Source organism: Arctopsyche grandis, chromosome 12, assembly GCF_051622035.1.
Source record: "Arctopsyche grandis isolate Sample6627 chromosome 12, ASM5162203v2, whole genome shotgun sequence".
In the NCBI taxonomy this organism is placed as follows: Eukaryota; Metazoa; Arthropoda; class Insecta; order Trichoptera; family Hydropsychidae; genus Arctopsyche; species Arctopsyche grandis.
In genome coordinates this window covers 1872058-1899971 of record NC_135366.1, presented here as the reverse complement: position 1 = coordinate 1899971, position 27914 = coordinate 1872058, and the positions used below count along the sequence as shown (strand labels likewise).

The 27914-nt window shown below is 34.1% G+C and overlaps 1 protein-coding gene across 4 annotated transcripts in view; it reads left to right on the top strand.

The window, feature by feature from the left end:
* The window catches only part of LOC143920192 (calmodulin-binding transcription activator 2-like), a 328881-nt gene that overhangs the window by 283175 nt on the left and 17792 nt on the right, over positions 1 to 27914 (top strand). For 3 of the 4 annotated variants that reach the window (XM_077442928.1, XM_077442927.1, XM_077442929.1), the window contains exon 24: positions 19324 to 19421. The exons of the other annotated variant lie outside the window; for it this stretch is intronic. In XM_077442928.1, coding sequence (XP_077299054.1) covers positions 19324 to 19414 — 91 coding nt within the window. In that variant the 3' untranslated portion in view covers positions 19415 to 19421. The remainder of the gene's footprint in view (positions 1 to 19323; positions 19422 to 27914) is intronic. 4 annotated transcript variants of the gene reach the window in all.

Genomic DNA, 27914 nt, shown 5'->3' with positions numbered 1-27914 from the left:
GAACGAATGATTGACATAATTTACTGCGTAGTGTCGCATCGCTTTTGTTCAAGTGCGGTTTACCTAATATTGTCGCACACTGTATTGAAGTGTCGGATCGTTCGGTTGTCGCATAGTGCGGTCAGACCTCTAGACGTTATATTGTTGTTAAGTGAGGAATGTCCACAGACATTTCCAAATAATTTTAGCATCAGTCGTATTCGATGTTTGATGCTCGACGTACATATGTATGTCCGATAAAAACTTCTCTGTTTGTTTATATGACTCGCAAGATGGGCAAGTGCATCGTTAAAAATTGCACAATGCATTCAAAATCACACAACAAACAACATGAGATACATTTTTATAAGTAAATTGATCATTTAAGTAACATATTATTCAATTGACATCGTAGTTTTGTTTAAAAGTGTCATGGCTAGACACCGGATAGTCACAGTGCTATCCATTGTTCCATTGTTGTAAATCCTTTGTAAAAAAGGCTCGGCAAACCTTTAACAATGCATTTACAACCTTTGAACAATACGCGGCACCTTCTGGGTCCGGTGACTAGTCATGGCGATCGATCGCATTCTACATAAAATTTCAGGGGTGGCACCAGAGAAATGTAAAAATTATTTTTAAATAAATGTAAAAACATTTATCTTGGTGGCGCCGAATACTCGATTATATTAATAACCAATTATTTAAGTTTAATTAATATATACATCGTTCATTTTATATTATACATATTTTTGTTGAAAGTATACATCACACGCTAATTTAAGAGTTCCCAAGGACAGACAAATACAAAAAAGTCGATAAAAATAATCCGCCAACTGAGAAAAGAAACGGATTGGCCACCAACGCCCAACAATACCATATACTCAAATCTATATCAAAATAAAACTTAAATTTCTGTAGTGAATGTGAATGTGATGACCCTGATTATATTCCGTGCGTTGTAGCGTAGTTATGTAGACGTGCCGCGTATTATTGACAAAATATATTTTTTCATAAAGGTACTTCTATTATTATAACATTTCTCTAATTATAGATGTATCATATTGGGCAAATGCATCGCTAAAAATTGCACGATGCATTCAAAATCACACAATAAACAACATGGGATACATTTTTATAAGTAAATTGATCATTTAAGCAACATATTATTCAATTAACATCATAGTATGACAGTTTTTGACATAGTATGACCGCATTCTACATAAAATTTCAGGGGTGGCACCAGAGAAATGTAAAAATAATTTTTAAATAAATGTAAAAACATTTCTCTTGGTGGCGCCGAATACTCGATTATATTAATATCCAATTATTTAAGTTTAATTGATATAAACATCGTTCATTTTATATTATACATATTTTTGTTGAAAGTATACATCACACGTTAATTTAAGAGTTCCCAAGGACAGACAAATACAAAAAAATCAATAAAAATAATCCGCCAACTGAGAAAAGAAACGGATTGGCCACCAACGCCCAACAATACCATATACTCAAATTTATATCAAAATAAAACTTAAATTTCTGTAGTGAATGTGAATGTGATGACCCTGATTATATTCCGTGCGTTGTAGCGTAGTTATGTAGACGTGCCGCGTATTATTGACAAAATATATTTTTTCATAAAGGTACTTCTATTATTATAACATTTCTCTAATTATAGATGTATGATATTGGGCAAGTGCATCGCTAAAAATTGCACGATGCATTCAAAATCACACAATAAACAACATGGGATACATTTTTATAAGTAAATTGATCATTTAAGCAACATATTATTCAATTAACATCGTAGTATGACAGTTTTTAAAAGTGCAATGGCGATCGACCGCATTCTACATAAAATTTCAGGGGTGGCACCAGATAAATGTAAAAATAATTTTTAAATAAATGTAAAAACATTTCTCTTGGTGGCGCCGAATACTCGATTATATTAATAACCAACTATTTAAGTTTAATACATATAAACATCGTTCATTTTATATTATACATATTTTTGTTGAAACTATACATCACACGTTAATTTAAGAGTTCCCAAGGACAGAAAAACACAAAAAAGTCAATAAAAATAATTCGCCAACTGAGAAAAGAAACGGTTTGGCCACCAACACCCAACACCACCATATACTCAAATTGTATATAAATATATATCAAAATAAAACTTAAATTTATGTAGTGAATGTGAATGTGATGACCCTGATTATATTTCGTGCGTTGTAGCGTAGTTATGGAGACGTGCCGCGTATTATTGACACATTTTTTTTTTCGCAAAGGCACTTCTATTATTATGACATTTCTCTGATTATAGATGTATCTTGTTTTTGTAACCCGTTTCTAATTGAGACTTTCGAGTGTGCTATGTATTATATGTATGTAGTAGCACTACATATATTGTCTCCGTTGCGGTTTTCTTCCTGCGGGGTGTTTCCACAACCCACCCACTAGTACCTACTCGGCAGGAATGTTAATGTACCTGACCGTATCCTAATGTTGTCTTACAAATTACGTTGTCTCTTTCCCCGCGTGTGAAGTTCCTCTCGGGACTCAACTTCACATTAACTCCCGTATATTATATTACGATATCGTTCGTGTTTATGCGACTCGGTTGTTATCATTGTCGTTTGGGTTGCTTTTATGTTGGATTTTGGTTTTAGATGTCGTTGAATTAATTTGTTTTATGTCGACATTTAAAATAATTATTTTATTATTTTATTCGCTTAGGTTTGGCTTGCTTAAATTACATTTAATCTACATAAATAAGCTAATCTTTTATTTATTTATTTATTGAAAAATCAACAGGCCTCAGATGTAGAAGTTCATAAAAATAAAACTCTATTGAAATTGGATGCGGTGCATCCGCTCTAAAATCGCCAGACAAATTGAACGACAGATTAACGGACGGCTGCTTTAAATGCAATTCTCGTCTTCTCGAATGATAGATTGCACATCAGATGACGGGTAACCTTTCGATGTACACAGATGCAATTATTAAAATGGTAAATATTAAAATTCAGTTGGATCTTTCAGGCGAGCTTAATAAGGCAAGATTCGATCTTGCCTTATTAAACTCGCCAGAAAGATCCAACTCAATTTTAATAATCACCATTTTAATAAGTGCATCTGTGCACATCGAAAGGTTACTCGTCATCTGATGTGCAATCTATCATTCGAGAAAACGAGAATTACGTTTAAAGCTGCCGTTCTGTTAATCTGTCGTTCGTTTGTCTGGCGATTTTAGAGCGGATGCACCAAATCCGAAATTATCTTATCTAACGAACCAAATTTTTAGCAGCCCAATACAAATTAAATATATGTTACAATTCGATTTATGAATCATTTATAAACCTACATAATACATTACAAACCAGCCTGACCGATTACACAGAAAAAAAATCACGTTTTTTACTTATCGGAGTGGAGACTAATGAATCTCGACTAAATTTGACTCACTGAATTCGAAAATGACAATAATACTCGTATTTGTTGGTGTCTTCTCGTTTATTTGATATAAGAGTTTAAAAAAATGTCAGATCTGACATATTTGGCCAAAAATCAATATATATCGTGTATTACATTACATGAATCTAGACGCCAAATTTGAAATTTATATATACATATGAGAGTTAAAACTATAAATATTTAAATATGAGGGATAACGAGAACCTATAGAGCAAATTTTATAAAATATAGAGTGAATTATAGGCGTTTAAACAATTAAAATCTGATATCGCGATATCAAGGCGAAGAGGTTGAAGATAGATTATGGTATAGATGTCACCGTACGTGAGATTCTGGATATTTGATACGCATTGTATACGATATTTTATCTCCAACGTAATGGCAGACGATACATTAACGTATATTGATGACCAAAATGAGCAATTTGGCAAAGTATGAAAACGATCGGATAAGAGATAAGACATAAAAAATGACCACTAACACGAAAACCATGTGAAATGCAAAGGAGGTATGTAAAAAAATTGGCTAAATTTGACAAATTTTAGGTTTTTGCAGTCTGACTCAAAATCTAGTACTGCTAAAATGAGTATTGGAATCAATAGTCAAATGTTTTTTTTATTGTTTTTGATTTTTTATTGCCTTAATATGCGTGTAATTAATAATCTAGCAAATTTTAAATATCAAAAACATATATATTTTTAATTTATTGGGCCAGTGTTTCAAAATGTTAACAAAAATTGGTTGTCAATCTCAATATTGTATAGATCGAGGAAATAATTAATATTATAAAATATTTTAACCTAACATAAAACAACAGTTTTAGGTTAAGTTAAGTCTTTCATTTATTTATTTTAATTGCAATTATAGTACATATGTATGTATGTAGTGAAATTTCCAGACGTACCAAACCTAACCTATCCTAGCTTCTATGATTAGGCTTTCCTTATCACTTTATCAGGTTAGGTATACAATTTGTTCGTAATCTCACAGGCGAGCTGAAAATCTTTAATCTTTCACCACAGTGGAAACACTGAACTATGCAATTATCCAAAAAGCCGAAAATGCTTTCAGTAAATAAACACAGCGGGTGAACCCAAAATCCCGAGCAGATTACACTTTGACAGTGGGTCAGAAAATATACTCGACGTCAGTGAACCCATTTTATTAAGGTCTGAAGCGTAACACCGTGAATTCCCGGGAATTCCCGACGTTTTAATCGCGACACATATTGGCGTACGAGAGCCTAATGAGCACCTTACATACATACATACATATTATAAATGGCTAGTACATAGAATATACTACGTAGGTGTAGCAAAAAAGTAAAAGGAACGTTTTGATTTTTTGAAGATTCTTTTTAGATGTTGTTTACTTCAAAATCTTATAGTTCTGTAGTTAAAATATGTAGGTATATACATATGTATATCTGCAGTTATTAGTTTTTTATTACTTAATTTACATTACATATACAAAATATCAATACATAATACGTATCAAAAGTATTAAGTATCCAAACTTCAACTTCTATATTTTGATCAATATATACTCCGTGTTGATCACTGATCATGTTTAACATGATTTTAATTTATATATTGTACTTAAAAGTATTCTATTTTTATTCCACTTCAGACGCTTACGTCTATTCAGTTCACTACTACATTGCGTGTCTTATATAAATTTCAATAATATAATATTCTAGTATTGTGCCTGTTGATGGTTTTGGAAAAAGTATTGGTACATGCATTAAAATAATATTGGATGGATAGGTTTAATAATAATGGAAAACAACAAAAAATATCACCGTAGTCTCAACCGAAGTCAGAACCAAAGTCGGAACTCAAGTTGGAACCAAAGTAAGAACCGATGTCAGAACCAAAGTCACAACCCACAGCCGAAGTCGTAACCGGAACTGAACTAGGAATCGGGAACCGGATTTGAAATGGAACGCCGGAACCGGAACTAAAATAGGAATCCGGAACCGGAACTTAAAACGGAATCGGGAATCGGAACTGAAATAGAAATCGGGAATCAGAACTGAAATAGGAATCCGGAACCGGAACTGAAACTGGAACCAGAACTGGAATCGAAATTGAAATCGATATTATAATTCTTGATAATTTTAAAATTTGTTTTTTTGAAATCTCCATACGTTTTTTTTATATATATGTATATATTATTATTATTCGTACTCGTATATTTAGTAGGTCTGGATCAGAATATACATATGTATACATATTTGGCCAGGAAAGCGCATTGGGTTTACCTGTTAGGCCTTCCTGGTATAAATTAAATAAAAAAATATGTATGTAGGCTTGGTTTTGGTCATATACATACATATGTATGTATGTATGAGTCATTATTTTTTCAATTTGTAAGTTTATGTATGTATTAGTAAGTTTGGTCATTTATATGTAGGTACGTATATGGCAAATTAGAGTGAGCCAAGCAAACTTCCCTGTGGGACACCTGCTGCGAATGTTTTCGATGTCGATATTTCGTTATTTACGTTAATGACTAACTTTGTGCTAGTTAGGTATGATCTGTATAAGTTCTATTTGAATGTGAATATTTTTAGCGATTCCTCAGGCCTGATTTGTACCAATCCATTGATATTACAGCGATTTACGACCCAGAGTGTAGTCCATGTATTAAGTTGGTGTATTCAGTGTGTTTTTTGACCGTACGCGGAATATGAACCGCACCGGTAGGGGTCAGGGTTCGACCGGTATAATGGTACGCTGGAGCGGTGGATTTGGGATTGACCTCTGCCTCCTGGCCGGAGATTGATTTACCGGGTCGGAGAAAACTGGCGACTTTCCCCGCGTAACAAGATATACGACCCTTTCGAGATAGACATCAAAAGGATATCGGGATAAGAACGACCGAAATTACTACGACCGGGATTTGCCCGTCGCTTGACAGGGATGACGCCGAAGCGACAAGTGGACGCGCCCTTTCAACCCCCACCCCTTCGCGTATTCCTTCCACTTCTTTTGCTCACTTTCGAGTGCTCGCTTCCCCCGCCCTCGCCCACTTCAGATGTTCATTATTCGGCGTTGAAGGTCGTTTGATGTGAATTATGCCCCACTTTCAAACGGCAACTAAGTACCAGGAAATTAAGGGAATCTATTACTCTGAAGATCGAGGCTGATCTCATATAAAACGGTGTTTTGTAAGGACGATGGCTTTCGGTTGTAAAAAGGGTCCTATTCCGCGATCAGGACTTTGACGATCGATGTACACATTAGTGTTTGTGACCCGGGAATATCTGAATGTCTGGATTTTTAGAGCTCCGGGAATCCTTATCTCGAATCCTGGGTATTGTTTATCATACATATATTATTTTATTATTTTTTTTTTTACACATATACCAGGAAGGCCTTACAGGTAACCCCATTGCGCCTTCCTGGCCAATTACAAACATCGCAGCATTTTTTTTTTTTTATAGAAGTCGCTGAATTACGAGACACTGAAAAAATCGCAAATTAACGAGACATCTATGAACTGTATGTACATAAATTTTATTGTACATTAATCAATCTCAAATAGTAGTGACATAGTAGGTAGGAAGGATATTTAGCCAATTTTACCGGGAACCGTTTCAACAATAAAATCAGAGAAAATTGGCAAACTCTGATAGGAAACGATCGCCCTGGAGTCACAAATATCCAGGTCTGAAATATATGTATAATAGTGCTATTCTGTGTGTCTGTTTGCGACAACGCTGGCCGTACCATGATAGTCGTTTCGATTCGACATATGTACATATATACGTCACTGCTAAAACACTGCCAACAAAACGTACGAATCTAATAACAGATTAAGAAAAAACTTCTATACATATATACTGTTTGCTACCAATGTTTTCTCTAGGAAAATAGTCTCGGAGCATTTAGCGCCATTTATTACTTACCTCCTTTACGTTTCACATGGCTCTCGTGTTATTTTTATCTCTTATCCGATCGTTTTCATACTTTGCCATATTGCTCATTTTGGTCATCAATATACGTTAATGTATCGTCTGCCATTTCAGATTTTAATTGTATAAACGCCTATAATTCACCCTATATTTTATAAAATTTGCTCTATAGGTTCTCGTTATCTCTAATATTTAAATATTTATAGTTTTAACTCTCATATGTATATATATAAATTTCAAATTTGGCGTCTAGCTTCATGTAATGTAATACACGATATATATTGATTTTTGGCCAAATATCTCAAATCTGACATTTCACGGCTAAATCTCTTCACGGAGTTTTATCTGCGAGATAAATATTCAATAAGAAGTTATGTTATATCTAATTGTTAATATGATTTACAATAAGCTTACATACATTTAGTTTTTTACAATAAGCTTATTGAAAATTTATTTAATTAATCAATTTTCCTATTGGTGTTTTATATTATTTTTATGCAGGTAGGTAGATATTTTTACTTATAATACACCAGATTAAATTCAGCGGGTCTATTACTATATTACAGGTCTGTTACAGGTTAGAAATTGCTTACGTCACGCCATATAAAAATATGGGTGACCGTGAAAAAGTCGAAAATATTGAGTATTTCCTATTGAAACATGTTTATTGGGATAGTGTTCTGGCCACACTATTTTTTGTTTTCGTTTAAAAGGGTTAATTGGAAGTTTTGAACAGAAAATTGACAGATTTTGAGACATCGACCGAACAACACCAATATATAAAAAAAATCACGCGATTTATAAAACACATATATTTCCGAATCTCGAGCCAATCAACATTTTTTATTACCAGATTCGTGTTCAATGGGCATAGATCTATAAGAAAAGTCACATCTCGTCTCTGAACTAAAAAAAGTCGTCATTTGTCGAACAGTCTAATTAAATAAATACATGTATTTTTATGAAGAATAATATAAAATATCAATATAGGGCAGTTGGACACTGAGTTGTCTAAAACATTACCCCGGCTGCCCCCCCCCCCCTCTCGTCGGGCCTGTATGTATGTATGTATATATGTAGAAGATATGCCCAGTATGATTATTCAAATAGGTAATATAAAAATGAATTTTCACAATATAAGCCGCGATATTGCAAAAATCTGGCCCATTTGCGTGCGAACGGCGTTAAAGTGTCGTAAATTTAAAATTGAATATTTTATTGGAAAAGGTTCGGAAGTTCTCGCAATGTGAGTCAGTATAATTTTAAATATAAAAAAAAGAACGAAAAATATTGTAAATTGAGTCGTACTTACTTTTTTATGCGGTGTGAGGCAGGTAAACATAAAAAATATAAAAACCAGCGGCATGGACTAGTGTTTAACATATTATGCTTTCGAGTGGAGTGGTCACGGGTTCGAGTGCCATTAAAGTCCCGCTGCTGGCCACACCTTGGTTTGTGACTCCAGGTCGATCGTTTCCTATCAGAGTTAGCCAATTTTTCTGATTTCATTGTTGTAACGGTTCCTGATTAAATTGGCCAAAAAACCTTCCTACCTACTATGCCACCACTATATGATTATATATGTCACAGTGAAATTATATTTCAAGTGAAAATATACATATTTTCACTGATGTTTCAGTGAAATCATAACCGGTTACATTTTCAGGGTTGGTTTTATTCATTTAAGATTAGATTGTTAGGGTTGGTACTATTTAAGTCTTAGGATAGGTTAGGTTAAGTAAGGGTTGGCCCTATTCATTTAAGATTGGGTTGTTAGGGTTAAATTTATAGAGTTAAACGTTGTAAATTCATTGTTTGATACGTTTTCACTGCTTGAATTGGTGAAAATATATACACTATGATTAGCGTACAATAACAATTTATGTTAAAATTCGATGATGTCTCGTTAATTTCGTGTTTTCAGTGTCTCGTAATTCAGCGACTTATTTAATAAAAAAATGCTGCATTGCTTGTAATTGACCAGGAAGGCGCACTGGGGCTCACCTGTTAGGCCTTCCTGGCATATCTGTATATATGTACATATGTATCAGTGGCGTGCGGTGAAATTCTCTCTCTTTTTACATACCTCTTTTACGTTTCACTTAAGATTACAATTCAGGAAAAAGTTTGCCGAAAGTTATCCGATCGTTTTCATACTTTGCCATATTGCTCATTTTGGTCATCAATATAAGTAAATGGAGCCTCCGCCATTACGATGGTGCAAATATATCGTGTAAGACGCGTTTGTAATTCGCCCGCCGACATTCTATTTGACGTTTACCGTTGACGTTTGTTTATTAGTTTTAAACATAGATGGCGATAGTAAAAAAAAAATATTGGTGTTTTTATTCAAAATAATAATTTTATATACAAATTATAGAAGGTATGTTTTTAAAAAACTTTTTTTTATTGTAGTACAGCCTTAATTAATGTGTGCGAGCAGGATACAAAAGGAACAGCCTGTTCCCTTATATCCTGCTCGCGTACATTAAGTAAGGAGGATGTACTACAAAAAGAGAGAGAATTTCACCGCACGCCACTGGTATGGTATGTATGTATATGGAAAGCCATATTAGATGTAACAAAAATAAATAAATAATAATGCTCACAGGAGACGCTTTTAAAAATTCCTTGTGTCTTTTGCTTTCGATGAACAACCCTGTTGTCTTTTTTTTTCTTTGATGTCTTTGAAGCTTTAACAAAAGCCAAAATATCAGAAACGTCTCGTCAAATAAAACCCACTAGCCTAGGCAATTTTTGCGAGTGGCCAACACGCAACTTCCCCCTCCCCACTCCTCCCCCCCCCCGGCCAGAACAAATATTTTAATACCGAAATTAACAGAGGAACTTTTGTGCCGCGAGGCACACGGCAGGATGTTTTAATTTTATGCTTTTGTTTATTTAAAGGACTCGTCTGGTGTTTCTTTTGTGAGCCCTGGATTTTGTTATTTCTCTGCTCGCGCTTTGTGCGCCCGGGCAGTATTTAATAAAACGGCGAGAGGGAGAGGGACGCGACGCGAAACGCGCGGATAGCGGCGAGACGCAGAGAGACGGGGGTAGATGTCTTATCGCAAAAGTGTCCCCTGGAGCGTTAAATGCCTCCATAGTTTACTTGGAGCGAGCGTGTTGATTCGAGATCGCGATTAACCGTCTTAACTAGCCGTTTGAGATTTACGCCACTATTAGATATTTTATTTTCAAAAAACCAATTTGAGGAAACGGTGGGGGTGGAAAGTTCGCGGACCGATTCGTGTGTTGGTTTGACGGATGAGTATATATAAAATTGAATGTCTGTGTGTGTGTCTTGAATAGGCTCCTAAACAACCGAACCGATTACGATGGAACTTTCAGTATTTGTTGTATGCATGTCCGGGAAGATTACTGTGAAAAAAAAACGGAAAATAACCTCTTAATAATAATATTCGTAATTACGATTTTACTGTCGCGAAAGTAAAGCTATCTCGCCTTCAACGTATCACGCTGCGAGTGTGACAATAATCGCGCCACGCCTACCTCGCACTCGAATGTACTGACCATTCAAGGCTGTACCACAAACACACAGCGGATGGCCCACGTCAACAAATATATCTATACCTATATATAAAATTGAATGTCTGTGGAACGGGAACGAGAACGGGAACAGGAACGGGAACAAGGACGGGAACGGGAATTGCACGCGTTATTGTGGCATTGCAACGCATGCCGGGTTCAGCTAGTATTTTATAACCAGTAGCGTGGTCTAGTGGTGAATGTTGAATTATCTCGTACTTGATGTTACGAGTTCGATTCCCGCTAAGTCTCGCTATTGGCCAGACCTTGGTTTGTCAAGGTCGATCGTTTCTTATCAGAATTTTCTATACAGAATTTCCTGTAAAATTGGCGTTTCCTTCCCAATTTTCTGTTGCGAACCTTTAGTTACATATTGTTATATCTTAGGTTTCGCCGCATTGCTCACCATAGATGTCTCTGTGGTTGTTTATCGAATATAAAAATTCGTATTGTTACATGAAAGCTATTCATCGTTATTTATCGGATTAATACGATATTTGTAATATCTGACGATAGATGTCAGATATTGTTTAGATTTACATGTATCTATGTAATAATTATGTGGAGCAGGAAGGTGCATTTGGGGTTTACCTGTTAAGCCTTCCTGGTATATTTGTATATATGTATGTAAAGAAATAAAATTTGATTGGTAGGTTCTCATTATTATTACAAGACTTTTCTATGTTTCACATCGCTAAAACGATTCCGATCGGTTTGAAACGTTGTCATTTTGTGCGGTTTGGTCACCGATGGCGATTTAAATCGATTCTGATAGTTCGGTGGTGAAAAATAATCGTAATATACAATGTACACATCTAAGATTGCAAAAATTTTGGAGATCTTGACGTTTAGTGGTCAGTAGCCTTACATGTTTGAATTTCCGCCACACATTCGTTTCGTCAGATTCCAATTGTTGAAACGCCTATAACTTTATCTTTGTCACGCTATATCTTATAAAATTTGCATTATAGGCTCTCATTATCTCTCATATATATTTTTACTTTACTATTAGGTTATGTAATGAATGTTAAAATGTTTTTATTATAATTCTGATATATGTACATACGTACGTGTTACGGCCAAATTTTAAACGCGTCACTCTTGACAGCTCGGACTGATTTCGTCTTTCTTGCTTGACTTTTATCAAACTAGATTTTATAAGCCATTTTAAGGTCATCCCATTTAGTCTTTGTCAAAATTTCATGTTGAAATGTTATCCAAACTGCATGGAACTATGTATGTATGTAAATTGTTCAATAGCTATGTCTCCATTTAGTCGTTTTCGTCTTCAACGCCCTCCTTTATCACAAACGTCTTTGACCAATCCAGCCAATCACAGACATCTTTGACCAATCCAGCCAATCAGAAGTGACTTTGTCGACAGCCAATCAGAAGTGACTTTGTCGACAGCCAATCAGAAATTAATTACAGACGCCGTTTCGGTTTTATATATAAGATGCTTACTAATATTATACACATGTACATATCATATATGTATATTTGAAAATGTTATTTCCCCCCCCCCCTCCCCTTAATGTAATACAATTATAACTTCACGGATAAAAAACCTTGGCTATACGTCTGGGCCGTAACTATTTCTGAAACTTTTGGTAGAAAAGAATTTATGCGAGCATTAAATTGAATTTTATAAGAAAGAGCAATGAATAATATTGAACTTAAAAAAAAAAGTTTGTACTTTCTCTTTGACTACACGCCACTGATATTATAATAGAAATATGTAGACTTTTGTGATATTTGTGTGCTTTGTCTCATCTTAAAATACATACAACGTCTGTTCAAAAATTGAATGCTTCGACTTGCCAACTTGAAACTGACGTGCAAGAAGAAAGGCACATTATTGTTATACAATTTAACGCGTAGAGCCTTCTGTTCGTGAAAATTCCTATGAAAATTCGACTGATTGACGTCTGCGAAAATGCCGAGAGCTTTTCTCGAAGATTTCGGCATCTCGAAAATCCGCAAAACCGAGAACAAACGATGTTTGTAGAGCCCTCCTTCGAGAGCGAAAAAACAAACACCAAAAAAATGTGAAAAAGAAAAATCTCCAACAAAAAACAAAAAAAAAATAAATAGCGAACATCAATTTTTATAAATGTTTAATTAATTTTCAGAATGTCAAAACTATCACCAGCAGCGGTTCGCTTATTCGGCACGTAAATCCATTATAACTTCAAATCTCGCCATATTTTTGATCGGATGATGATAATAATAATAATAATAATATTAAAATTTAATATAATCGAAGCTTGTCAAAAAGTTGACGAGAAATTATACCGAGCACAAAGTCAAAAACATTTCACATACGCAAATGTTTACACGCGAAAAAGATCAATCTGTCGACGGCGTCGAAACTTTGTTTAGCCGATCAAAATGTTTGCTAACCGAAAGATATGTGTATATTCGAAATTTTGATTTGTTTGTATTTGGAAACAGTAACCGGCTTGGCTCGGTACAAATTTCAACTCCAATAACTTATGACCCTAATTAAACATGCCTTTCAGTATATTTCTTTCAAAAAAGTTCACACTGACTGATTTTTTTTAATTTAATATAATAATGGAATTGGTCTAATAGACTGTGTGCGAGCTGGTTGCAAACTTGTGCCTTATTGGCGTGTGTACAATAAATCAAATCCCACGTTTAATATAAGATATAGGTAGATATCGGTATACCGGTTAACCGTTAAATCGAAAAAATCAACATCGGCAAATACCGGTAAATTTTTAAGTTTACCGGTAATGCCGGATACTTTTTTATCGTGAATTAAGTACATAAATCGGAATATAATTGCATAATATTAGATTTAAAATTGATGCAAATGGCGTGTTGTGGATCAGGTTGTCTGGAATTTGTTTATTTTCAGTATTAAATGTGAAAACTTCAAATTTATTAGTTAACTGGCAACACAGACCAACCAAATTGTAATAAATGCGATCAGGCGGTTTTTTCAATTATGATCAAAACTTTCAAATGGTTCAAACTTTAAATAAATAAATATAAATATATTGGTTAAAAATAAATATATAAAATTTATTTATTATTAAGAATTGAATTAAATGCATTTAATGCAAGACACTAGTGTTGTACCCGATGATATATCATCGCATGGGTGTTGGCATATTAAGTTATTAAATAAAATAAAAAAAAGAAATGTCGTCAGTCATATTTTTTTCAAATACCTTTTAAATAAATTTAATTTTATATTTATATTTAATTGTTTAGTACGAAAAAATGGTAAAACTACCTACCTATCTACATGTAAACATTATAAAACACCAATAGAAAAATTAATTAATTAATTAAATAAATTTTCAATAGATGGCGGTAAATTCTATACCAAACGGAAACATTAGGAGTGATCAGAATATATGTATAGAAGCTTTTTCTTTTGTTAATATATTCGTATATACATTTTGGTAGTGATTTAGCTGCGACGTACATATTTATGTGTAATCGAAACGACTATTATAGTACGGCGTGCGTTATCTCAGACAGACACACTGAATATTATACATATATATGATTGTTGACTTCAGATTGATTTTTAATTATTTTCGACTCAATCTAAGTCAACGTTTTTAGAAAAAGTAACCACATATGTACGTACAGCTATTTTATCCATAAAAAAACGTTTTCATTTACCGGTAAATACCGGTATACCGGTTGTAGGAAAAATCATATACCGTTTACCGGTTTATGAAATTTGATGGTAAATTGCAATCCCTAATCATTAGAGGTCAAGGTTTTAAGCCTATGAAATTCGGCAATTATTTATTTTGCGAAGAATTAATTCTTCCCCTAATCTCCTCTTTACCGAGTCAAGCTCGGTCTTTCCGATTTTGAATTCTATATATGTTATATTGTTTGATTTTATGTTGAAATGCGATCCATTACGAATTTGGAAGTGCTAATTGTGCAAATATAATCTAGCGGCATATGTATGTATGTATTGTGCACACGTTACGAATCGATTATCTCGAGGGATGTCAAACACTGGTACGCCATTTTGAAATGTATCCAAGCCATTGTTGCATATTTGATCTCGTCTTCTTCATTAACGTTCCCACGTTCCCACGTCGAAGTACCGACTACTTCTCGGAAGGTCTGGATTAATTTTGAAGGTTTTATGTTTTGAGAGAACTTGTCTTTGGTGAGTCGAGAGGCTGCGACTCTTCGTGATCCTCAGCGTGAGGTTGCCAATCTTTAACGAATATATGTAGTCTGAAGGGCATTTCCGTTGAAATCCTTTTCATTGTATGACAACGAGAGTAATCTTGGATCATCGCTTTATTTTGAAGTATTAAAATTAATTGAAAATGAAAATTGAATAACAAACTTTGGCGTTGACTGACTGACCATCGCTGAATGATCAATCTATTTTTGATCAAACTATACTCTAATTGTGACTCTTACTTCGGTATTTGATCACGATTGTAACTGATTATGAATTTCGGTCGTCCTGCTTTTGATTTGAATGAAGAATTCTACTCTAAAGATTTTGACTTCGCTTTCTTAGCCGATTATGACTACCTCCACCTTGAATTTGACTACCCTCCTTTTGACTCCGTTGACGATTCCCACTCTGACTTCCAACCTGCCTCTTTTAACTTCGGTTTCTCGGTTTTTGACACAAATTATGATTCCTGGTTCAATTATGACCTGGCTCGAGCTTTCAATTTTGGCTACCCTGTTTTTTTGAGATGACGATTTATATTTCAATTTCGAATTAGGCTCCAGAGCTTTCATCAACAATTATGACTCCGACTTTAAACTTCAATTTTTTGGATTTTACCTCGTGTTATATATAATTGACTCCGTTGAATTTTGATCATTAGTCCCAATAATGAGTGAATAGAGCACATCCACTTATTATTGACTCTCATTACAACTCTCAAATTGACTGACTTTCATCTTTTAACTTAACTTAAGTTACATGGATTTTGACTTTAAGAGGGCTGTACACCCGAAACCTTAATTTTGTTACCGTTCCTTTCTTCAATATATATATATATTGAATGTATGTATATATTGAGTTAATGCGACAATATATATATCAATATATATATTGAGTGAATGCGACAGTTGCGCTTTGACCAGATAAAACGTATTTTAAATTGACAAAATCGAGGTTTCGTATTCTCCTATTTTCTCCTCTAAAACTGGACCAATTTTAAAAAAAATTTCATCATCGGTATGAGAAACATACTTTCTGTGCATCTATTGGCGTATTTTTTTTAAATCGATCGTTAAATAATCACGCTGGACTCGTTTCGTGGGTGTAAAAAAGAGGTGATTTTATAGATGTTTGGCGGCTCCTAGATCCTATAAAAAATAATTAATCAAAAAAATAAAACGATAGATGCACCCCAATGGTGGATATCCATAGCATATTAAAAAATAATTTCTCTAGTGCCATAATTGAGGAAGGGAGAAGTATAGTACGTTTGTATGGACAAGGCTGTCCAGCCCTCTTAACAAAGAGGATTCAAAATTTATCAAAAAAAAAAAAAAAATTGGAGTCAGAATCTAATTCAACTAATGAACCAAAGAGGGGGGAGGGGGTCGTAAAAATTAAACACCGACCTGGTTCTTTTTTTATTTAGCACTACACTACTGCTAATAATATTTGTATCAAATGTACAATGTTTCTGACCAAGGGCCTTCCTGGTATAAATTAATAATAAATAAAATAAAATTCTGACTTCTATGTATATCTCACTTTCTTTTGTCTTTTCCGTGATTGGTTCGTAGGACGGTTGATACTACGAAATTCACAATAAATGTTCATGATCGATTCCAGCGATGTCACCGACGACGATATAACGAAGAACCGATATAACGACGCGTAATGCATATTAAAATATAAAAGTTTACTAGCGACCGTAAAGTGGGGGGGAGGAATAAGGTTAGAATAAAAAGGAAAGAAGTGTAGGGGTTGGAGGGAGGGGGAGGGGGGGGTGGAAGTATAGATGGCGCCAATCACGAAGTCAATCAATTTGTATTGGACGCCGTGTCCCGGTCCCTAATACACATTTATTGTCTCGTAAAACCCGACAACATCCCGGGACACTCCAGTAGTGTTACTTCCGCAGCTTCCGTGCAAATGAAATCTGTTCCGAGGCTGAAAATATACAATCGGTACACCTTTTTGTTTGAATGCGATTTCTGCGGTTTTACGCACTCCACTTTTACGGCCGCCATATTGGAAATGCGATTTTACTATTATAAGTTTAAGCATTTTTTACATACCTCCTTTGCATTTCACATGATTTTCGTGTTAGTGGCAATTTTTATATCTCTTATCTATTATCCGATCGTTTTCATATTTTGCCATATTGCTCATTTTGGTCATCAATATACGTTAATGTACCGTCTGCCATTACGTTGGAGATAAAATATCGTATACAATGCGTATCAAATATCCACAATTTCGGATACGGTGACGTCTATGACGGTGACGGCAAACTACTATAATCTATCTTTAACCTTTTCGCCGTGATATGGCCATATCAGATTTTAATTGTTTAAGCGCCTATAATTCACTCTATATTTTATAAAATTTGCTCTATAGGTTCTCGTTATCTCTAATATTTAAATATTTATAGTTTTAACTCTCATATGTATATATAAATTTCAAATTTTTTTGGCCAAATATGTCAGATCTGACATTTCACTGTATATCAGTGAGTTTTATCTGCGAGATAAGTATTCAATATGAACTTATGTTGTATCTAATTGTTAATATGATTTACAATAAGCTTACATACATTTAGTTTTTTACAATAAGCTTACATACATATGTACATCACATACAATTATTTTTAGTTTTCAGCTGATTTTTACCGTTTTATTACCGAATATCTATGTATACCTTTATACTCCTTAGAACTAATGTTCTAGAGGCAATTTATTCAAAACATTTTCTTATACAAATATAAACCAAATAAAAAAAAAAATTTGGATGTGACCAACCCATGACTTTATCTATGTATTTGAGGAAAATCAGAAGGATAATAAAAAAATTCGATAATCAAACATACGGATACGTTAACACATACTGGTTATGAGAACATTGTCGATACAAATTGAGCGCAAATGTAGGGAAAACACAAGACTAAAGTCCTACTTCCGGTTGTTGGATTTTGTTCAAATTTTTTTTATCACTTAAAATCACTATAAATATTATACACAATAAATATCAATCAAAAAAAAATAATTTAAAAGGTCGAAATAAAATAAAGAAATATTGTTTAAAAAAAAAATACTACTTCCGGTTTGTGAATTTTGATGAAAACCTTATCAACTCGAAGTTAGTATAGTAAGGATACCAATATAAATTTTCAGCTAGCGACGTTCAGGGGTGTGGAAAGAATCGTGGTCACAATATTTTTAACTTTTCTAAGAGGAAAAAATCCCACTTCCGGTTTATTAAATTTAGTGATTTCTTTTAATTATCATCACATTGATACAAGAATTATACTTGAATTTTTTTTGTGAAGAGCACCCATGTTTAAGGGGTCGAAAAAAATAGTAAAAGAAAAATTGAACCAGAGTAAACTATTAAGTGGATAGACGTCAACGACTATCTCGCCGGGCAGATTTAAAACGCGTCTTACACGATATTTTTGCACCATCGTGATGGCGGAGGATCCATTTACTTATAATGATGACCAAAATGAGCAATATGGCAAAGTATGAAAACGATCGGATAAGAGGCAAACTTTTTCCTGAATTGTAATTGTAAGTGAAACGTAAAGGAGGTATGTAAAAACATAAAAAGCCTCGATTCTCTAGAGTAAAAGTACTACTTTTGGTTTAGGAAAAAATATTCGGGTATAAAAATATAATTTCTATTACATGTAAAAAAATTAAGTCCGATTTGATTAGCGGTTTGGGACACAATTTAATTAAAACCGTAATAAAAGAGGGCACCTATAAGGGGAGGCACCATTTTCGGTCAACTTAAAAATTTGAAAAAAATGTTCGTCGTATAGACAAAAATTTCAGTAACCGATACCAAGTTTCAGTTTGATAGAACTAACGGTGTTCAAAAAATCCCCAAAATACACACACACACACACACGTTTATTCTAGGTCATGAAAACGTGATCAGTGATCGACTCTGAGTTGGAATCAGTCAAAATCTCGAGTTCGAATTTTCGCATGATCACAAAACTTCATCCATTGTTACTACGTAGTACATACATAGATGGCTCTTCAGAACAACACACAACAGTACATATTTTTTTTATTTTTTTAGAAATTGCTACATTTTACACACCAATCAGACCTGTCGCGATCCGTTTTACGACGTCGCACAACGAAACGGAATGGAAAAAGAAAAAGGGGGTTTTGTAACTTGGTGTTTTGTGTTCCAGATCCGCCAATAACGACCGACAGGCGGCGCCTACGTCTCTCACCAAGTCCGAGGAGAAGCTTTTCCTAGAATCTCTGTTCGGAGAGACGTAATTTGAACGTAAGTGGAATTTCGTACGCGTTGCACAGATTATTTCCTCTGTCCATCAATCAAAACCTCCACACTCCTCTCTCTCTCTCCACACGTCCACGCTTTTTGATTCGCTGTTTTTCCGCGCCGACGCTTGTTTTCCTCGACGTTTCGCGTAACTTTTCCTTTTTCCCTCGTAGCAAACGTAACGTGATCGAAACACGCCACACTTCGCCGCCACGACAAATTGGAATGCGCTCATTCGGCACACTTTCCGACCGATATTGTTACAATCAAAGTTTTCAAATTGCCGACAGGTTCGTTAATGCATGTTATTGTTTTTGGACGGTCATTAAACACAGATCGACCGTCTTCTTTTAGAGTCGGTCATTTTATATAACTTAATTGAAATGGTGGGATATTAGAAATTGTACAGTATTGTACGGCCTCATACTGTATATTGCGCTACAGCGCTCAATCTATTTAGTGGATTGTGTATTGATAAACTGCAGAAAGTGCAGGATAGAGCAATTCGTGCAATTTTGAATGTGATGAAATGTAAGAATGTTAGTAGTGTGTTAGATGATACATTTACATATATTAGAAATAGTCACTTAAAATTAAGCATTTTGAAATTTGTATGTAAGCTAGATATTTTATTTTATTTTATTTTTACAATTCAATATACACTCGCCATTACAGATTTGCTCCAATGCGACGGGTGTACGTTAACGAAATACAGAATACATAAACAATCAGAAATCAGAAATACAGTAATAAATACATATACAATCAGAATATATAGCATATAACAATTAATCAGAAATAATAATCATAGAGACATCTATGGATTATTTTTAGATTTTTTTGTATACAATTTTTATACATATAATAAATACGAAATTATCTATAGATTTCAGATTACTGTGTATAATTATTACAAATTATACACAGGCAGATTTTGTGACAACAGGATTAGATATAATACCAATTTTCAGGAACCGTTTCAGCAATGATCAGATAAAATTGGCAAACTCTGATAGAGAAACGATCGATTTGGAGTCACACAACCCCCAAATCTAACCAGCAATGGCGAGGACTCGAACCTTTGACCCCAGTGGTGCTAAATATATACGCTACCACTAAGCCAAACTGCTGGCTTAATGAATCTATTACGCACATATTTTAATAATCACATAGTCAAGTATACAGATATAGTATACAGATTCGTGTAAATACGAGTAAATAAGTACAAACTTTTAGCTCAAAATTTTACTGATTTAAAATTGAGCACACTTCCAATTAACCCTTTTAAACGAAAACAAAAAATATTGTGGCCAGAACACTATTTCAATAAACATGTTTCAATAGAAAATGCTCAATATAAAATAGTATTAACAATGGGATAAAATCCTAAGTGAAAATACGTATTTTTTACTTTTTATTTGAACTGGACGACTACTTAGAGAGATTTGAAAATTGAAAAGTACTATAAATGAAAGATAAAATACCCGACTATAGATTCCAATATTAATTTTGAACAGAAAATTGACAGATTTTGAGACATCGACCAAACAGCACCAATATATAGAAAAATCGCGCGATTTAAAACACATATATCTCCGAATCTCGAGCCAATCAACATTTTTTATTACCAGATTCGTGTTTACTGGGCATATGTATATCTATAAGAAAAGTAATATCTCGTCTCTGAACCATTTTTCGTGTCGAACAGTGTAATTGATTGATTGATGATAAAACAACTATTGATTATTTTAAGTTTGCTGAAAGATGTTTCAACTGATGCGGCGGTTAATGAAAAATTCTAAATACTAATTTCTAATTCTTAATTTTTTTTATAATCTCCTGTCCAATCAAATCTATCAATTTATAAAAAAAACTTCTAAATAGTCAAAACTTCATTAAAAAGTTTTCATTCTAAAGTGGGAAAGATATTGTTGCGTAGAGGTGGGTGGAGGATCCAAGTCAAAGGCCTTAGTCGTTTCACAGCATTTATTGATGATTAAGGAGATACACGCACTGGCAGTGCTCAGTCCAGAATGACATGATATCGCCTAAGTATCGCCTTATAAGGGATAGATCTCTCAGGACATCTTCGACGTCTAATTTGTTTACATATTGCTATGGTCACGTACGGATATGTCTTCCCACGACATTCGGTCACACGGTACAGGTCAATTCTGAGAAAGGACCAATAACAGCCAACTCGGTCGCTATTGTTTAGCCTACATGCACTTCTAGATATAATCCTATGTACCATGCACTTCTAGATATAATGTGTCTAGATATAATCCTTGAAACCAATTATCACGGTCGCACGGGGTTCTGGGATGCGCCTCGGCTTAATCCGTTTGCAACTACTCGCCGGCTCTTTTTAGTATACGTAACAATATCTTTGAATTAATTGTTACACTTTAAAATTGGGGAATTTGTTGCGTTCATTTAAAATTTGCATTAAACATTGAAATTTGTGATGACGATTTTAGCGCCGCTAGATTTTGAATCTCAGTACCGTTACCTTATTCAGTGTAACTACATATGTATGTACGTACAGAGTAATTACGCACAGCGAATTTTCCCCACCGTGGAATTTTATTTTATTTTATTTCAATCGAACATGTACACATTACCTTTACATATCACTCCAAAGCGATCTATGGAGAAATTTTTGCAGCATTTTTTATTATACAAATTGGCGAACCTCAAGACGCTGAATTACTTGAGAATTGCAAGAGATATTGGAAAGGAGATGCCAATTTACAGCAACTGTTTCAATGAAAATCAGAAAAATTGATTAACTCTGAAAGGAAAAGATCGACCTGGAGCCACAAACCAAGGTCTGGTAAACAGCTACTAGTGCAGTGGTTCTCAGGCGAAATTTTACCGTGGCCGCACAGGAGATAATAGTGGTCTAATGGAAATGTCTGGTGGCCACACCAAATTTAATCAAATAAATTAAAGTTACAAAAAAAGTGGATCAATTTATTCATAAAATAAAAGAAATTTTAACATTTACATGGTATCTATTTATTTAATAATAATGCAAATGGAAATTGCTCAATACTCTAAATTTGTTTTTACTAAAGTGCATTACACTGAATGATCTTTCACAATATATGGTAGTCGGAAAAATAGACAATATTAATAAAGCAATTGTTGCCAAATCTTTATATTGGTTTGTTTCATTGTCAACGTATATTTCCGACCAAAATTTTTGAACGGAAATATTATTAAAATGGTTATTAAGTATTTGATCATGACTAATTTCTAATAATGCATATTTTACGTTAGCCCAGTTAATTATACTCAATACTGAAAATGATTTTAATCTATTATAGTACTATGAAATTTTCATTTGTCTTCATAATAAAAGGGGAAGATACAAAAGAAACAGTTTTAAAAATATTCAATTCTTCGAACCTTTCATCAAGTTCCAGATTCAGAGATTTAAGACACTCTATTATTTTAAGTTTTAATTTTAATTTTGAAGTTGTTTCTGTCATCTTATCTATGAAATCACTAACAGAAGATAAAATTGAAAAATTGTCATTTTCAACTTCTGTCACAAGGCTTTTCGCTATAATTTTAGTTTGTCAATGATTAGCATGGTTTCTTTAATATTATTGTTAAGTTACTTTTTTGTAGTTTTTAAAATATATATTTTTTTTAAATATTAGTATTATTTACTATTAAGTCGCTGGTGGCCGCAGTAAAATCGACTAGTGGCCGCACTTGAGAACCACTGTACTAATACTTGTATAAACTAGGACATGTCTCGGTCTACTTGGATGTATGGCAGCCCTAATTTAGAAAGGTGCACTTATAAATGTCCGAGTCAGTGCGCGCCTCGTTTATAATTTCAACACACTTTGAAAACTTCAATTGCCTGCGTCGCGACATTTTTCGTATATAAACGCCACTTTTAGTGATGAAAAACTACGTACTCACATATCAATATCCGGCCAGCCTCAAAAACGGCATAGGTACGTACATTTTAGCGAGGAAATTGTCTTTGTGCGAATTCGGCGTGTCTACCGTCGAACAAAAGGACCGCTTTACTCGATCATAGACACATCTCTCTATTATTCCATTAAGGAGCGAAGGTTGTCTTTGTAGTTGGTAGCATTTTCTCTAACAGGAAATTGGATACTCTTGGCACCGCTAACTGGGACATCGTTATATTATAATATCGACCCTTCATTGTAATTGACACACACACACACGTCCATACAGTATATCAAGTGACGAATGATGAAATTATGACCGACGATTGATTTTCCATCCAATGGAAAATCGTTTAGTTTTAAATTTTCCAAAGTTTATGTATGTTACAGTGAAATTGTTATTGTCAGTGAATTTAAAATGGCGATTTCAAAAATGTATATATGTATATACGTATGTACATATGTAGGTAGCAGATGGCGATCAACTGAGCGTAAACCAATTGGTTCTTTCTATCTTTTATATAAGTTTTTTTTGTCTCTTTTACTGTCTGAATGGTTCTTTCTCGTGCTACGGTTTTTTTTTCTCAAAACATTTACGCGCCGTTAAGTTTCTTACATACACAGGTTGCTGAAAAGTGAAACTATTGCCGAAAATCGTCCGTTTTATATTTGAGGGTGTCATTTTAAAGTGACTTCATTTGATTTGCCGGAAAGTATACTATCGAGTGATGCTTTCTGAAAAGTAGGCTTTATTTGTTTATTTATTTATTTAACCTACTTGGAGGAGGCGGTAAAGCCGATAGACCCAAGGGATTTAGTCTAAACATATATGTATGTATGTAAATTAAATGAGAGAAAAGTAAAATACATTCAAAATGACAATAAAATAAAAATAAGAGAGAAAAAAAGTAAGCAAGAAACAGAAATAAGATATTGGGAAAGAAGAAATCCTTTAAGCTTAAGATATACATCAAGCGTATTCTTAAAAATATTAAGGTTATCAGAAATTACAATATTATGGGGAAGACTATTTCAAACTGAAACCACTCTGTTTGAAAAGAAAGAATCTCTGATCAATTTATTAGATTTTTCTTTTTGGAGTCTAAGCGAGTGACCTCTGAGGTGAGTGTTTTCGTTGAATGTAATAAGATTGAAAATATGACATTTATAATGATTATTTAGTATTTTAAAGACTTCGATTAAGTCGCCTCTTATTCTTCTCGTCTCCAGTGCTTAGTTTGGCAGTTTAGTTCGATTAGATCTTTGAGATTTTTGGCGCGTTACAAAATTATTCTCTGATCAGAGCACGCCCTGCACTGCTATTCCCCGTATCTTTCTGAATTCGCATAAAAGTCTATTTATATTATCCAACACTACATGTCACTGCACGGAAAAGACTACTTCTATTCATACTATACAGCAGCGCACGTTCAGACACGTTTTGGCCTAATACAAGGCAAATCCGCTTTCCAAAGAATACTTTTAGTATTGCTATTTATGTCCGGCCTGTGCCGTACTAGTTTAATTGAACCTTAAATCATGAAGAATTAAATACATATTTGTTTTATTTTATTTTTATTTCAATCGAACATGTACACTTGCCTTTACAGATCGCTCTAAAGCGACGAGTGTACTAATACAGATACAATACAATAATACGATTAATACAAGCATTTTTATACAATGCGAATGTATACAAACGTCATCCACAGGGACATCTATATATGTAGAAAAATTTTGCAGCATTTTATTATATAAATTGGCAAACCTCAAGACGCTGAATAACTTGAGATTTGCAAAAGATATTGTAAAGGAAATGCCAGAAAAATTGGCAAACTCTGAATGGAAATGATCGACCTGGAGTCACAAACCAAGGTTTGGCCAACAGCCACTGGTGGGAATCGAACCGTGACCACTCCGCTCGAAAGCATAACATTCTCACCACTAGTCCACGTTGCTATTATACAAACTTGTATGTTGTGTAATATAAAAACTTGTATGTTGTACTCGGATAAAGTAGGCATTGGTGAAAGTAGGGGGGAAAGAGGAATAGGGTAAAAAAAAGTTAGACAGGGTCGGATTTGCGGTCGACTCACGCGCCGCATCTTAATTTGTTTGAGTGTTAATGAACACCGGAAACAGGTCGACAAAAGTAATTCGGTATTCAAAACTCGTGTTCCAGGACGATTCTGCGACGAAACCGCTCGAAGGATTCGTGCGTACAGTCAGCCCGAAATATTTCCGCGAAAAATTGAATAAATTCCGGAACCGGTCCTGCGAGCCGGATTCGCACACGCCTAATGGCAAAGTTGGGGGGGGGAGGGAAGTGGGGTGGGCTAGAGAACGACATGTTCGCAGTGCGATTTCTAATGGAAAATATCCCATAATAGGGTGTGGACACAATCCCTAAGGGATGAGACGTAGACGTGTCGTATCCGAAACTTTCACCTTCGGGGGATGGAAGTATTATATGATAAATTTTGTTGAAAGGGAGGATAATAAGCGTAGGATTACATACTAAAGTTGTTACTATTATACATATGTACTAGTGTATATTCGAAAAAGAATTGATACACGAATTCAAAGAAAGTTATATGTTATATATAAATACAATGTAAAGTCATTTATAGGCGCGCGCACGTATTAATAGTAAAAAAGGTCCGTGCGCGCATTACACGCTGGCCGATTCAACCCGTTCACCAATTTAAAATGATAATGCGTGTGTACGCTCCTTTGCAGCGCAATTGACGATGACGTCACCCGTTTCAGGTCAGGTGCTCAATATCAGGAGCACATGTCAGACGCTCCACCCCCCCCCACTTCCCCGCATCCCGTGACTCCTTGGCACGATCTGTCGTCATGCCACATCTCTATGCGTAACGTGTACTCCTGGTATTCTAAAATTTGTTTTTTTGAAATCTCCATACATGTCTACGCATCCGCCACATAAATACCCACAAACATACATACATCGCGTCCGTTTATATATATATATATATATATATATATATATATATATATATATATATATATATATATATATATTATTATGATTATAACTATGATAAAACACTGATAATAGGACCTATAAAATATCATTGGATTGGTTTTTTGAAAAAATATATTTAAAATATTGTTGAATTTGAGGAATATTACTAAAAAATAAACAAAAAAAGTAATATGATTTAAAAAATCATATTACTTTTTTGGTGTGATATCTTCTCATACACATACAAAATGGCTCGATCATATGTATTTAAATATATATATATATATATACATATACATTAGATTAGGAAAATTGCTAGGCGTTGCTCGGGGAAAAAATCGGATAAATTTTATGATCCACAGTCCAACATATGTAGGTACTTCAAATTTGGTTAATTTTAATATGTATTTAAAGCTAGTCTAATTGCTGTTGTGGCTATTAGACTAGTCTTAAATATACATAAAAAGGCGGTGCTCGGGTAAAATTATGTGGGGATTTTTGACCCCTTCTAAAAGATTACATCCCTGGCAACCGTACAATGCTCATAAAAATGATCTATGACAGCGGTTCTCAATTGCGGTCACTATACGATTTTTCTACGGCTATCAATCCATGAAAAGTGTTAAAGTGGGAATTGACTTTACTTCTGGATGAAATCTCAAGAGATTATTAGATAGTAAATTTATTAGTATTCATCTGCAACGTTCATGTGTACTTCTAGAAAACAATAGACTTTTTAATAATTAAAATATTTAGCATTGAAATCAATATATATGTACATAATTTATTCTTATCTAACATAATATTATAATAATTTCGAAAGAGACTTCGTATGTATGCATGTATTTATGTGTGTAAGGTTTGTTGGTAATCGAAAAACAAATCAAAGTTTCATAAATTATTTTTTTTCGATTCAAATAAATTTAATAAAAAATAAATGAATATTTCCTATTAGATTCAACATGTTTAAGCTGTTTATATTACAAATACTGAGCGAAGCCGGGTAAAACAATTAGTAATATTATAAAGGGAACATTTTCGTTCTGAAATTCTAAATTAAGCCCCCCCCCCTCTAAAAATGAAATATCTATAATTTTAAATCGAAAAATTTGGTGCTCCTTCCTGGCCAATGCGGCATTTTTATTACACAAGTCAATGAAAACTCATAATTAAGGAGACATCTATGAATTGTACATAAATTTTATTGTACATAAATCATACTCAAATAGTGGTGACATAGTAGGTAGGAAGGTTTTTAGCCAATTTAATCGGGAACCGTTTCAACAGTGAAATTAGAAAAAATGGTCACAAATATCCAAGTCTGACCAGCAGATATACTCAGAAAAATTCTTTTCAATCAAGGTCAGCTCATGGGATCGAACCCGGCATCTTTCGGTGCTAAGCAGAAGCTTTACGACCGTGCTATGCTGCTGGCTTATTTATGTATGTTCATAAAATTTTCCACTTTTCATCAATGACGATTAATCTCAATTTAATTTAACATCATAAAGTAGAAATAGGTCAATTCGTGTGCACATATGAGTATACTGAAAATTGCAACATTGACGA